This window comes from Bacillus rossius, chromosome 16 (assembly GCF_032445375.1).
Source record: "Bacillus rossius redtenbacheri isolate Brsri chromosome 16, Brsri_v3, whole genome shotgun sequence".
In the NCBI taxonomy this organism is placed as follows: Eukaryota; Metazoa; Arthropoda; class Insecta; order Phasmatodea; family Bacillidae; genus Bacillus; species Bacillus rossius.
The window spans coordinates 15,937,042-15,951,789 of record NC_086343.1 but is presented as its reverse complement, the minus strand read 5'-3'; the positions used below and the strand labels follow the sequence as shown (position 1 = coordinate 15,951,789).

General features: G+C 36.5%; 2 protein-coding genes across 5 annotated transcripts in view; one reads left to right on the top strand and one right to left on the bottom strand.

Annotated features, from left to right (window-relative positions):
• The window catches only part of LOC134539866 (protein grainyhead), a 272,758-nt gene that overhangs the window by 71,156 nt on the left and 186,854 nt on the right, over positions 1–14,748 (top strand). The window lies entirely within an intron of this gene.
• On the bottom strand, positions 2,107–5,007 carry LOC134540066 (uncharacterized). Its single transcript, XM_063382525.1, has 2 exons — positions 4,654–5,007; positions 2,107–3,163 (listed from the first exon to the last, which is right to left on the bottom strand). Exons 1-2 carry the CDS (start codon positions 4,796–4,798, stop codon positions 2,325–2,327), a joined length of 984 nt encoding a protein of 327 aa, XP_063238595.1. The 5' UTR covers positions 4,799–5,007; the 3' UTR covers positions 2,107–2,324.

Below are 14,748 nucleotides of genomic sequence, written 5' to 3'. Positions count from 1 at the left end.
AATGCTACTGTACGATTGCAAAGCTGGATATTAGAAATTACTCGAAACTCAGTAAATTATTATCTTTAACGTCATGAAAAATACAGAAAGCGTTGACTTTTAACCTGGAAACTTTCACTCCTATAAGTCATTTCTAGGCAGAAAGCAAAAAACATACGAAGACTTATCAATAAGTGTATTTTCAACATGGAAAAAAAAGCGAATTTGCTTGTTACCGATGTTAGATGTTACGCGTCACAGGCGAGTAATGAAATACTCGCTAAATTTTTTTGTCTGTGTTCCCGCAGCGTATCGTTTAAAACCATACAATTCACAGGAATGAAAGCATCAACCACCAAGCTAACAGTTCAGAAGTTTGCCAAAGTAAAACGTTAGAATAACTTAGGTTCGGTCAATGTAATAGATAATAGTTTTTTTTTATCGTAACTAAAATGAAAGGTTATTTAGCTTAGGTAAGCATTATTAAAAATACTCCTTGAACGTAAACAATACAAATCCTTGCAATATGGTGTTTTTACACGAGCCATCGGCAAACTTCGGAGAACATCGGAACTGTTTGGGTGTGGCTGTCATCCTTGTGAACCGTAATCTTCCGCTTACAAGATTGTTTCTGCAAATCGTAGGCCTATTTTCCAAATATATTATTTTTTGCATAAAAAACTTCAATACGGGAGAGCAATTTTTTTGACACGGCGGGTGATGATTTTTTTGTCAATGTTGATTTAAAATGGCGTTTGGAAAATCTCGATGGGACGCTGCCTCTCGCATTCCTGTAAGGCGTGTGACTTCGCGACCAGGTGATGGCTGGATGAAATAAGTATGAAAGTTAATTTTTTTTACGTAGCAAAAACGAAAGGCTATATACACAACAAGTGCATAATTATGTAAACTAAATATATTAAAAGAATTTTAATATTCAAACTAAAAAAAAAAAATGTGCTTTAACAATAATTTTCCAGATGAATTGATCTGACGCGGAATGATGGAACTATCTCTTGTGCTCATCCAATTGGGCTTAAGCATAACTAAGGAACAATAAATGTTTCACTTTAAGAAAATAATGTTTATTCTAGTGTGCGCAAATCGTATACATCTTAAGTACATAATCTTTATCGTTGCCAGTGTATTAATGAGACAAATATAGCCTTCTTGTTTTTTTTTTTACGTGCAAATACTTGTTTATTGTGAGCACACACCTACTGACGCTCGAGGCAGTGCACCAGGTGATGGGATGGATTAAGTGTTGTGGGGGGGGGGGGGGGGGGGGGAGGAAAGAGCGACGAACGGACTGGGTCGCTCGTAATTGGTAGGCCCTCCTCACACGGGGATACTGAAGTTGCCTACAAAACGATCGCTGGTAGCCTGGAGACTAGGCAACTGTGTGACTGGGTGACTCTAGTCGCCCGTTATCTTCACACGACGCTACTAAAATATCAGAGACTGGGAGGAAAAAATGCATCGTGAGTACAGCCCGAGTATCTTGTGGAACCGTGAAGTGCCTATATATTGTATGTAATGTCCAGTGATAACAGCAGTGACGATAGTGATATTGTTATCCAATATTATCAACATTATAGAAAACGAAGTAGGAAAAGATTGTGGGTTCATCCATATATAGAAAGGAACATTAATTGTAGATTATTTGTCGCGGCCAAAGAATTGCAAGAGACAGACTCAAAATTCATCGCTTTCTACAGAATGACGAAGGAGACTTACCAAATGTTAACGGAAATTGTTACACCTGCGATGTATTATAGGGATACCACTATGAGGGAATGCGTGAGCCCCGGTGAACGATTGCTGATAACTTTGAGGTAAGTAAGTTAAGAAATACAAATTATTACGAATTTTTGTTAAGGCACTTCTAAATGTTTCCCTTCAACACAAATCTATTTCTTTCCAAGTATTTTAACGTATATACTGATGCTTGGCGAATAAAAACAATGTATGCATTTTAACTTGAGGCCGCAATTACTTATTTTATCTGTGGAAAATGGCTGTTGTATGGATCTTAAGAATGTGCACTTTAACGTTAACAGGTTAAATAATCTAAAGTTATTTATACCCAAGTATTCCAGTCAACTGAAAGGTGAAAGTATAAACATATTTTATGCATAAATTCATTCCAATGTTTAATTCAAATATACCTAAGAAATACACATTCAAATAATGTACTGCAAAAGAAAAAATGTATATATATAAACTATTTAAAGAATACCCATTACACAAACATTCAAATCATGACTGTAAACACAAAAATAAACAACATAATAGAGATAAAAACACGTACACCAAAGTTATATGTTTACACACCCAACAAAACATCACATCACATTATGTTCCTGCTCATATTGTAAAGTCTCTTGGATGACTTCAAAATACTGTTGCGTTTCAGTATCTTGTACTTTCTGTGGAATAGTTTGATTTCCAGGCGACGAACAAATTGAAGCATTATCTGTAGCCAACGATGAATGCGTGGAAACACTGTAGGAGTAAGTTGGGGTCTGTTGGTAAGCTGGTACGTGTTGGTGCATGTCTTTTGGATTCGTGATGTCATCAATAAGCTGCAGAACCCTACGTCGGAATGATTTCATTTGTGCATCTGTCAAAGGTTCGATTTCTGGTAAAAGGCTTAGAAGAAACGACTTTTTTACTTGCCTATCATCGTTTGAATTCGATTCAAGTTTCCTTTTCTTTGCATTCATGTATTCCATAAAGGACTTGTCCACTTCCGTCACTGTTTGCTTTTTACGCTTTGATAAATTATCTTTTGGGTTGGAAAAGGGATCATGAGTCATTTGTTGGGAATGATGAGCATGTTCTTGCGAGAAGTCAGTATTTGGCAGCATAGGTGAAGGAAGGGAAAGTTGTGGTGTTGTAGTTAGTATTGCGTTATCTGAGATATATTCCTCCTCTTCAGCCGCAACGTCTTCCGTATTTTGTGTTGGGTCAGATGAACTGTGTTCCAGGTTTTGTTCATTGATGACTTCTGGCAAATTCCCCGATGGTGTACCAAGCGTTTTTATGAATGGTAGGGTAAATTTCATTGCCTCCGATAGATAATATGGTTTCTTATTTTTGGAACTTGAACCACTTGGAGGTGGCTTTATGTGACGGACAAAAACTGAACGGAGATTTTTCCATTTTTCTTTGCATTCGTTAACTGAAAACAAACAACATTGTTCACATAAATATAAATCGTTGCAATGGATGAATTCCTAACTAATTTACAGTAAACAAAAAACAAATACAAAAGTGAAGTAGTATTAAGTATAATCCAGATATATACAACATATGTTTATTATTTGAAGAAAAAATATATAAATGGTACATGGGGAATGTATTATGAAGTAAAATTTAATTTAACTTTGTTGCAGGTATTTGGCAACAGGAGGTACATTTGTATCGCTGTCGATGTACTTTGCTAGAGGAGAAAGCACAGTTATCAACATCATACGAGAAACTACCAAATTAATTTGGGAATCGTTGAAAGAGTCCTACATGCCTGTCCCAGGAGAAGAAAAGTGGAGAATGATAGCACAGCGTTTCTATTCACTGTGGAATTTACCCAATTGCTTGGGTTCATTGGACGGTAAGCATATTCGAATAGAAAAATTACCTGGAACTGGCTCAAGTAACTTTAATTACAAAATGTATCACTCAATAGTGCTGCTGGCTAGCAGTGATGCAGATGGTTTCTTCACTCTTATTGAAACTGGCTATGCAGGTAGAAACAGCGATGGAGGAGTGTTTCGCGCATCAGCTGTCAAACACTGGATTGCAAATGGAGGACTAGACATACCACCGCCTTCACGATTACCAGATGACGACAATGAGATTGACTTTCCTTTTTACTTTGTTGGAGATGAGGCCTTTCCATTGTCACAATATTTGCTGCGTCCTTACCCTCAGAGAACACTTGATGATGTTAAAAGAATATTCAATTACAGATTGAGCAGAGGACGGAAAACAGTGGAGTGCGCTTTCGGAATGATGGCAGAAAAGTTCCAAGTGTTGAACACTGCTATTCGCTGCCGAACTACGGAAAGAGTGGTTGATGTAATAAAATCTGTCTGCATTCTTCACAACTTCATTCGGAAAAGTGAAGGTATTAAATATTTTGCTGGTGAACCATTTGGCAACTCAGAAACGCCCAACATCAATCCACAGCCACTAGAAGACCTAACGTTACATGATCGGTCTACTGCTCATGAAGTGCGGAATTACTTGGCAAACTATTTTCTAACACCCCGGGCTTCTGTTCCATGGCAGTGGAAATACTGTTACAATAACTAATTAGGTATTAAAGTATTTCATGTGTTTTTGTAGGTTACTGTGAGTATGACAACAACTTTGAACATGTGGTAAGTTTTATCGAAGTTCGTAAAAACCATGCGTAATTCCCTTGGGAACCAAGAAAAGATATCAATAGAAAGTAATTTTTATACGTTACAAACGTTTTAGAATAAGGTATTTCTTCGAAGGACGAATAACCATTGTATAAAAACTATATTTCTTTTACTAATAATGTATTTGTGAGATACTAAATATAAAACATGCTGTTTACATATACATTTTGGTTTTTCACAAGTTAGTTTATTATGATAGATATTTTATATCTAATTATTGTTGTTTAAGATATTGTCAACTTACCTGTGAGTTGCACTTCTTTTGCGACATCATTCCATGCTTTGTCAGTCACATCCTTTTTTGAATACCCTTTCAACTTGTAGTTATAGAGTTCTGGGTGTTTCTCAACTTCGTTTACAAATTTGATATTAAACGCCTGCTCGCCCATTGTTCGCTACAATACAGTATCGCGCCGCGTAGGCTACTGGAGTAGCGTGGAGACCAGCATGCTGAGTCGCCGGGATTTACGTTGCTTACGACTTCCAGTCTCCGCCACTCCAGTATCGCCGTCTGAGTGACGCCATGCCTATCTACATGACGAGTCGCTCGGTCGCCGAGTCTCGCGGTATCTAAGCAACTTCAGTATCCCCGTGTGAGGAGGGCCGTACCTGCATATCCGGTCCTCGTCTGTGGCTTCCGAAGACCTGCAGCTTCCAGAATACCACCACCGGGTTGCCACCGACATGACGGGGACCAGATGGTGCCCCAACAGGTTTGGCTTCTGTTCCATCCCTCCCTCCCGCCCCCCCCCCCCCCCCTCTTACCCTCATCCCTACCTCATCCTTCTTCAATCGATCGACGACAACCCTCCCGACCCAGATCTCCGCTAAGACTGCGTTTATAAACTTACGCAAGAAAACGCAACGACCCAACCAACGCAAGAAAATCACGGTCGTTTGTAAAGCACGCAAGTTGCAATACACGTCACCGAACACATAAGTTAAAAATTAATAAAATAAAAAAAGGTGGAAAAACAATTATTTTATACCCTGATCGTATATATCAGTAAAACAAAATTAATTGTCAATAATTATTTTCTTTCAGTACCTATGTTCATCGTGCTATTCCACCCTCATAACATCTGCGTATTTAAAAGTTTTCGTGAGACTTCTCTTCAAATACGGCTGTCGAAAGCGCAAGAAATTTGGAAAGTGAAAAATACTTGATTTGCGTTATTACTCCTTGCATGTAGTCTATAAGCCCTGTACTTAAAAAAATATATATATATATATATATATATATATATATATATATATATATATATATATATATATATATATATGCTGAAAATTTTGTATCCTGCGTGCTTGCGTAGTTTATAATGCGTAGTTTATTAACCAGGCCTAACTGGCCATTGTGGCTTCCCAAAATACGGAACAGGTCCTACCGCCGAACGCCCACATGGCCACGTGGTAATGAAAAGCTAGCCCGCTTCGTGTGGGACATACAGGTGCCGGCACACATTTAACTATTTTTTTTATACTGACAGGAAAAAAAAAGACGAAATATATCTTCAGATTTAAGTTTTTTTTTATCTTATGTATACTGGTCTCGAACAGCTTAACTGTCCCGGGTATTATACAGTAGCAAAAACACTCGATGAAGTACATACGTGCATAAGTAGCCTATGTAGGACAAAGGTTGTTTTTTGACCAAAACATAGATCGATACTGCGTTTTGTAGGCCCGCATGAAGTAGTGACAAAAATTTATCACTGGAAATAATGGAGACGGAATATGAATATAACATATAATGGCAAGACTAATAGTCACTAACATAGAAACATACATCCTTTCAGTGCTGAACATATCCGAAATTCGTCGCTTTTTAGTCGGATACAAAAAAAACAGCCTTCTGCTCGAATTCGTACATTTTCCACGATTTCAGAGTATTTTAAATGTCACTCACCTAACTTAACTAATCAATGATTTAAGTTGCGATTACCTATATGTGCCATATACATGTAAAACCAATTAGTTTTTTTTATTAAAAAGCTTTTATTGTAGCATGTGAGAAGCAAAGATTCTTTTGGAAATAGTTTTAACACTACAAGAAAGATATTGTAACTAAGTACAACACATGGATATAATTATTTTTGCATAGGCCTAAATTAAATACATTTTTCGAGATAATACTAAGTATTTTTTACGGAAAATTGGCGCATAATATTATATTTTAATTGATGTTTCATTCAATCATAATATTTTTGAACCATGGAAAATATAAAAGAATATTCAATAACTGCACTATATTTTATATTATGCTAATTAAGATGCGCAGTTTCTCCTGAGAAGCTATTCAGGAAACGGTGTACAAACAACCTAACTATTGGAAGTACCGGGACTACACAAAGCATGAAAGCCGGGGTAAGAATCCGAACCCAATAATACTGCGAACACTATTTTGCAGTGATAGAGTTGTGTTCATGTTAGTGTACTAATTTACAAAATCTGTAATATTACACGAATATATTGTTTCATTTACAATATCGTTATATGAAAAATAATGATACAATTTACAGCCATATCATTACAGAACACCAAAAAGAATAAAAACCATTACTCACACATTCAAAGTCTTCATAAAGCCAACTTATCATTGGGATATAAATCGTTCACTACAGTTCAAGGTAAAACAATGTAAATTTACACATGTTGGTAAATGTATGCATTTACATGAAAAAAACAGTTCCAAGTCAAAATAGTATTCTTAATAATACTGGGTTCGGATTCTTACCCGGGCATTTATTCTTTGTGTTGTCCCAGTACCTCCGATAGCTAAAATTATTTGTAATACCGTTCCCGTTCCAGTGTTAACTGCACACATTAATAAGCAAAATAAAATAAAGTCTAGTTATAGAACATTCGATTATCTTTTCCATGGTTTTAAAAAAAAATATTATGCTCCAATTTTTTTTTAGAAATAGTCGCTATTAGAATAACCTATTTCATGTATGCATAGTAATGTATCGTGCAAGAGTTGCAATGTATTTCTTGTAGTTTCACAGACTGTCTCTTGGCGGTTGGTTTCGGGTCGTTACCACAACGCCGAACGTACAATAACGCCGAATACCATAACGCCGAATGCCAAATTAACCGCAACGCCGACAGGTAGAAAACTGCTGTGTACCACAACGCCGAAATACAGTAACGCCGAAAAATGTTGTTGTGGGGGGGGGGGGGGGCACAGGAGCAAAATGAAAAAACAACTGAATGAATTTGTGTGCTAACCTTACCTAACCTAACCTTTGTGGCAGTCCCTGCAATTACATTTTTCGGCGTTAATGAATTTCGCCGTTGTGGTAATTCGGCGTTGTGGTAATTCGGCGTTGTGGTGCGTCCCCGTTGGTTTCGACAGGAATCCCTGGTAAAAGCACAGACGGCGCGGGGGAAGCCGGCCGCACACTGCCGCGGGCGCACGTAGCACTACAGTGTTGCCGCGGGGGGATGCCATTACAGCGATGCGCGCGGCTGCAGCTCGCGAGTGCACACGGGCGGGCTCATTACGCGTAATGACAGCGTGGCGTCGGCTGCGCGGGGAATAATGCAATCTCCACGCGAGCAGCGGCTGAAGCGGCAGCAGCGGAGAGGTTTTATTAGCTTCCGTCCGAGTCTTTTAAGGCCCTGCTACACACCGCTCCTGTCTCGATCTTGCGTTTCCGTTCCATTATTTTTTTTTTTTACCTGAAACTTTTGTCTCAACAATTTTTAATAAGCCGAATCATTGTTTCATAGGGTTGAAAAAATAAAGGTTATAATTAAAAAAAAACATATTCCGTACAATTTACACTATTAAATCCGGGTTTGTTTTATTGTAAAACCTTAAATTATTATCTACAACTTTCGTCAGAAATAAGTTTTTATTTAATGAAACACACTTTCTGCACGGCCCATGGGGCAAGTCGGGACAATGACGTCATCAGAGTGTAACAAAAAATAAAGTAACCTTCAGAACGAATTAAGTAGAGAAGAGTCACAAAACTGTAAGATTCTTAGCAGGGTTTTCCCCCCCTCCCGTCGCTACTTTGTTACAGTTCTGAACCTCCAGTGTGAACTTTGATTACGTACTGAATTATTGCTTGCTGAAAACACAGATGGCAGCAGCAGTTTGTGTTATAGCACGCTAGTTCAAGTGTTTCAGATATCTGTGCACCCTACACATTTCCTATCCCTGTTAGCTATTCTAATGTTTCGCTTCAGACTAACGTTCCACTGTAAACAGAAAAAAAAAATTGTGTTATTTCACAAAAGTTCCTCTGGAAACTAGTTGCCAAAATATTGTTTGTAACACTACAATAAAGATACTGAAACTTTGTACAACACATGGATATGGTTATTTTTCCATACATGTAATACGTTTTTTCAAGATAATACAATTTATTTATTGCGAAAATTGGCGCCTCATTATATGTTTTAATAGATTTTCTATGCAAGAATAAAATTTTTGAACCATGGAAAAGATAATACAATATATAATAATTGAACGTTATTTTGTTTCATCTTGCTTATTAATGTGCGCATTTAGTACTGGAAAGCTATTAAGGGAAAGGTTTACAAATAACTTTGACTATTGGAAGTACCTACTGGGACAACACAAAGCATAAATTTCCGGGTAAGAAACCGAACCCAGCATTACTGCGAAAACTGTTTAGAAGTGATACAGTATTTTTTTCATGTAAATGCATACATTTACAAATATCTGTAATTGTACATGAATAGTCCTGTTACATTTACAAAAAAATTACAATGTACATGATTTGCATTTTGTGTATCGAATAAAATTTTGTCTCCAAGGTGTACACTACTTGTTATTTGATTTATAAAAAAAATTTCAAACTAATACTGATAGTCTAGTTCAAATTGCCTGTTTATTGCGTCGTGTTCACGCTTTCAAAGAATATATTCTGATTTTCCGCAGACATTTTCACATGCAAAGTTGATTTTATAATATTAATTAAAAATATATATTTTGATACAAACTAAATTCATCGCGTCTTAATTTCATGTTTGCATTTCATGTTATTAGTTTCATTTAATGATTATTCATACTAATTTTTCATTGTATAAATATTTAGTTTTATGTTTTATTGCTAATTTTATTTCTTTATACACATGTGTTTGCTATTTTGCGGCTTAGAAATGTGTCATAATCTCGATGTTAAATCCAAATATAGTAAATCACTGTCAAGAAGTTTCGCAAGGTACTTGGAAATTTAGACTTATTTTTTTCCTGAAAGGTAGAAACTATGTATTTTTGGGTCCAGTGATAATTTTTTTTATACTTCTTCAAGCAAGGAATCATCTTGAATGAGAAAATTTTTAAAGAGGATTTAAGTGTATTCCTAAATAAAATTATCTACTTCAGCAGTGGTACGTCTTTGACATGGACGAAACTTCGAAGGTCATTTTTATTTTCAATCTACTAATAAAGACGATTATTTAAAATTAATTGGAATCCTATCCAAAGTTTTAAATGATTCGAGTGAATAATTTTATGTAAATTTTGAGTAGCCTTACACAGTTTTGTGTTCAAGAAATAATTTAGTGACAATCTTTAATATGTGGGACGTACAATAACGGTGCGCGGTGACTCATAGATAACTTCAAGGCGGTACAGTTTTTTTTTTCCTTCAATATCTGCGACAAGAGATATTCATAATTTTTTCACATAAATAAATTTAAAAAAGCGTAGTCGTTAAGATAACCCAGTTCGTCCATCGTTGCTTGACAAAAAGATGTATTAAATTGGGGGGGGGGGGGGAGGGGTGTGGTCGTCCCCCCCCCCCCCCAATTGGCAGTCGTGGGCGACCAATGAGAAACCTTCGCGCTTATCTCCTGAAAACGAAACCTTCCTTTGTTCGCTTCTCCCCCTCCCCTTCCAGTTCTCAACACCCCCACCCAGCGGGACGATGATAAGGGAAGTCAGGTGTGTTGAAGCGCCGTGGAAACAAAAAGTAGATAAAATAAAAAATAATTGGGCTCTTTGACTTTTTTTTAAACCTGTAATCAAGACCCTAGAGCCTCTTATGAAGTCAACATAGGGTTAGCTATCGCGATCTGCCAGTGGCCTCGTTTATACTCGGACGCTTCCTGCGACAACTTCTTGTAGGCGTCCGCCTACCTGGCGGATGAACTACACAGAAAAAAAATTAGGTTTTCTGTACTTTTACAAAAGATTCCTTTTGGAAACCAGTTGCCAAAGAAATAGTTTGTATAACTACAAGGAAGACATTGTACATTTGCATGAAACATGCCTATGGTTATTTTTGCATGTATTAAATACGTTTTTTTTTTTTTTTTCAGATTATACCAAGTATTTCTTACAAAAATTGTAGTATGATTTTTTTTTAATTTTTACTTATGTTTTCATTCAAGCACGATCATTTTTAAACCATGGAACGGTTTACAAAAAATAACTTACAATTTGAGGTACTGGGACAACACAAAGCATGAATGCCCGGATAAGAATCCGAACCCAGTACTACTGCGAACACTATTTTGTAGTGATACAGATGTTTTCATGTAAATGTGCAAATTTACAAATTGTTTGTAATTTTGTATGAATATTTCTGTTTCATTTACAACAAAAAAATTTCACGCTATATTCCGTGACAACACGACTCTGCGAGATATCTTTTTTTTTTTTATTATAACCACTGTTTTGAAGTTTTCCTATTTAGCGATGCAGTATTCTAGGCTCCCATACCACGAAAGCATGAGCATTGTGTGCTGTTTTGGTGTGCACATTAAATTAGTTTTTAGCATTAATTTAGCCTCTCCTAACGGCCCAAGAGCATGCGAGCGAGATCGTTAGCAAGCTTGCTCGCAACTGCGTGAAAATATGTCCTCTGTAATTATACAGTTCCTGCCACCTATTAAATTCGGTGGGAAACAGAAATCACCTAAAATTACTATAATTTTTTGGAACATGACGCTAGAGAAAAGAAGCAAAAAAATAAAGGATGACTGAAATGTCGAGCTTCACCACAAATAGCGCCTTTTTATATCGTACGAACAACCAAAACCTTAGAACATTACTTTGATTTCTAACTATTTATCAGTTTACAACGATCAGTGTATGCATACGTTAGGTCAGTTATTTTACGTCCCACAGTTGATAATTTTCACTTTGAATTTACGAAAAAATACAGAATACAATTTATTCAGGAATTTTTCTTTTTAATTTATTTATATCATCATACATTTACATTTCTTGAAACATTTAAGAACGCACGTGTACACTACCAGCCGGCAAGCAGGCCAAGGAAGTTGGGCCGTTTTTCTACGCTCTTAGCTAGAAACATAGCTAGCGAATTCAACTCAACCTTCAATTTTTTTTTCATTTTTTTAATAAATGCTGTATTTTAAAAAAAATTACCTTTAAGATTATGGAGAGAAAAATCTTTTCAAAATTTAATCGAAAAACGAATGATGAATGGCCTGTATTTTTATGTTCTAGGCTTGTTTTCTAGTTGCGTCACATGCTTTGGTCAATGAGCCCCTCAGGATAGTTTTAAAAAAAGGATATTAAGTGATATTTTTTGAAATCAGCTAAATCGTACGCTGGAATCGCAATATAGCGACGGCGCGACGTGAAGATGGCGATGCTACAGCAAAATATCGCATTGTTGTGAACATACGATCTACTACCCGCGCCACATTCTTAAATTGCTGTTACATACGTACCAAATATAAGGCACCCATCAATTATTAAAGGTTTTATTAATACATATGATTGAGAGAGTAATTCTTAAATTCAAAAATTAACATTCAACAGTGAATTATCACCGCCCTTAATTCAGTCAAAAAAACTCAAAAAATACAAGAACAATAACTTAATTGCCAATTTGACAGTTTAACCTTCTTCCGAAAACCAAAATTTTGGCACGCGTTTCAGTGACGTCCGTCCTAGCGACGCGATATTTCTATTCGGGAATTCTGTCGCGTCCGCCTATTTTGTCGCGCAGACGTCACAGAATGTGTCGAACGTGATTGGTTGGGAATCTTTTGCTTCGGAGCCGTTACGCCATTGTGTTTCCGGCATTAAGTTTGATGATCCGGTCTAAACGTTCGTAAGTAAGCATACTCTCACAAAGTACTGGTTTATGTAGAAACCTCATTCATTTCGCTTAGTGCATGTGTAATGAGCATCGTCGTAGAGAAAAAGCATTACAGACGTCGCATGGCCTTAAGGGGCCCGCCTACCTGGTCACACACACGGTGTGCAGAGCTCCAGGAAAAACAACGCGATTTCAAAACTACTCAAGATATCCGAGTGGGGCCTATTTACGAATAGCATTTAAGAGTTCGCTGAGGACCGAAAAGTACTTTTAATTTCGGATTAAGTTTTTAAACTGTATTTTTAGAAGCGTTAAAATGCCTAAAACGCGTGTTTTCAGAGTAATTTTTTGGCATAAAACAATCAGTACAGATTCTTGAAAGCACTTAAGGGGCTTGCATAACACCTTTATCTTCATTTCTCCGCCATATAATGGTACGGTCACCGTTCGAATTTCACAGTTATCCTGTGACGACAAGACGAATGCGCGCCAGTTCAGAGCCTTGCGCTTAGAGGCTATACCGCGCTGGAAGCACCAGCGAGCGTCGCGCTTATCATCCCGCCTCACTAACACACATACACCCCTGACGAGGCGGGCCACTAAGAGCTTCTAACCTATGCGATATGTGCCTCGTTGAGCTGAAGAGATTATGTTCGTGATTTCTTCCGTAATCTTCTGAATAAGGTTCAAGCTATATTTTACCGGATAGTTAGAGAGTTATAGGGCAAGTATCATTATTTGTGATTTAAAAAATAAAAGTGCATTAAATTTTGACACATCCAAATACATTTCTGCTACAGTAGAATAATTGGGTCGATTGTAAGAGGAATAAAGAAGCGATATTCTAACTCGGAAGTTTCATACAATATGGGCCTACATCTTTTATCTCGGACCTTTTGTCGCAAAAGGAAATTCTAGGGGAGGGATGCTCCTTTGTCAGTACAAAAGGGTTTTTGCTCAAGCCCACATTTCTTTTCAATCTGTTTCTATTAGGATCTTTTATCATTCATAGGGAACGGATTCTCATCGCATTCCCACAAATCTGGATTTGTGCCTTTATTTTGACTCAAAGCAGTAGAAATACTTTCTTTTTTAAATATACTACAATGGGTGCACTTCTTTGAGTCTCAGTAAAGTGTTACGGCGATCTTGCGTACGGCAAGGGTCATTTATACAGCCACGATTATTTCGTGGATTCATTTCACTGTTCGCTAGACTCAACTTGCATATACAAAATCGAGCCTTTTTAGAGTTCTCATTGGTCGATAACAAAAAAAAAATCCTTACGAGGTTTACACGCGGTTGGTTTAAACACTTCCCCTTGTTTGTTACTGGCTTAGCGTCGTCAAAGGCGTAGTCCAATCATGAACGTGAAGCAGATTCTTCAAGTCTGCTCTGCTACCTAATGGATCCGAGAAATAATCCTGCCTTTAGTCACCCAGGAAGAAAATTTGCGATGAATAATGCCTTTACTTCATTCCAGCCAATTTTTTTTTTTTTTCAATTTAATATGTTTTGGAAATTCACTAAGGTAATTACAATATTTTTTTTTGTTGGTTAATATGAAAGACACTGCCTTCTTTGCTGTACTTACTAAGGAAAGGATAACTAACTGACCTATCCAAAAAAATAATAAAACAAGAACACTTAAGTAACCCGACATGTAAACTTAACCCACATAAACATATCCTCCCCTTTTTTTTTTTTTTGCCTTTTAGTTGTAAAAGAAATCCGTCTCAAGTTCGACTTTTCACGTCTCAGAATCACGGGATGTCCCATAACTCAATATCTAGATGCAAAAAGTTCAGAAGCCAATTAATCATTGTTATGAAAAGAAAAGCTAAAATTCTAAAAGTGTAATAGTTTTCGACTTGTCTTTTTCTTAAAGTTATTTTTAATTCCCACCCTGTATCAAGTTTTTAAATACTGTGACGAAGTTTATGCTACGCAATCATAAATAACCCTAGGTATTATTGATAACAATTCAAATAAAATCAGACATTCTATACGTTCTGGAAAAAATTTTTTGCTTGACTTATGCGACAAAAATGTTTATTTAGATTAGAAAAAAAGTATACTTTGATAACTTAGAGTTTTAATTGCTTTAATTAGCCATTTTTTCAAGTAACTTGCTAAGTTAAAAAGTTTTTTTTTGCAGTATGACTATTCAAATTTAACCTATTAATTTTTTAGTCACATGCCTTTAAAATAATTTTTTCCCTTAAAAGTTTAGAATTTTTTATTTTATTTTGAACCGTTATCAATATTACCTAGGATTG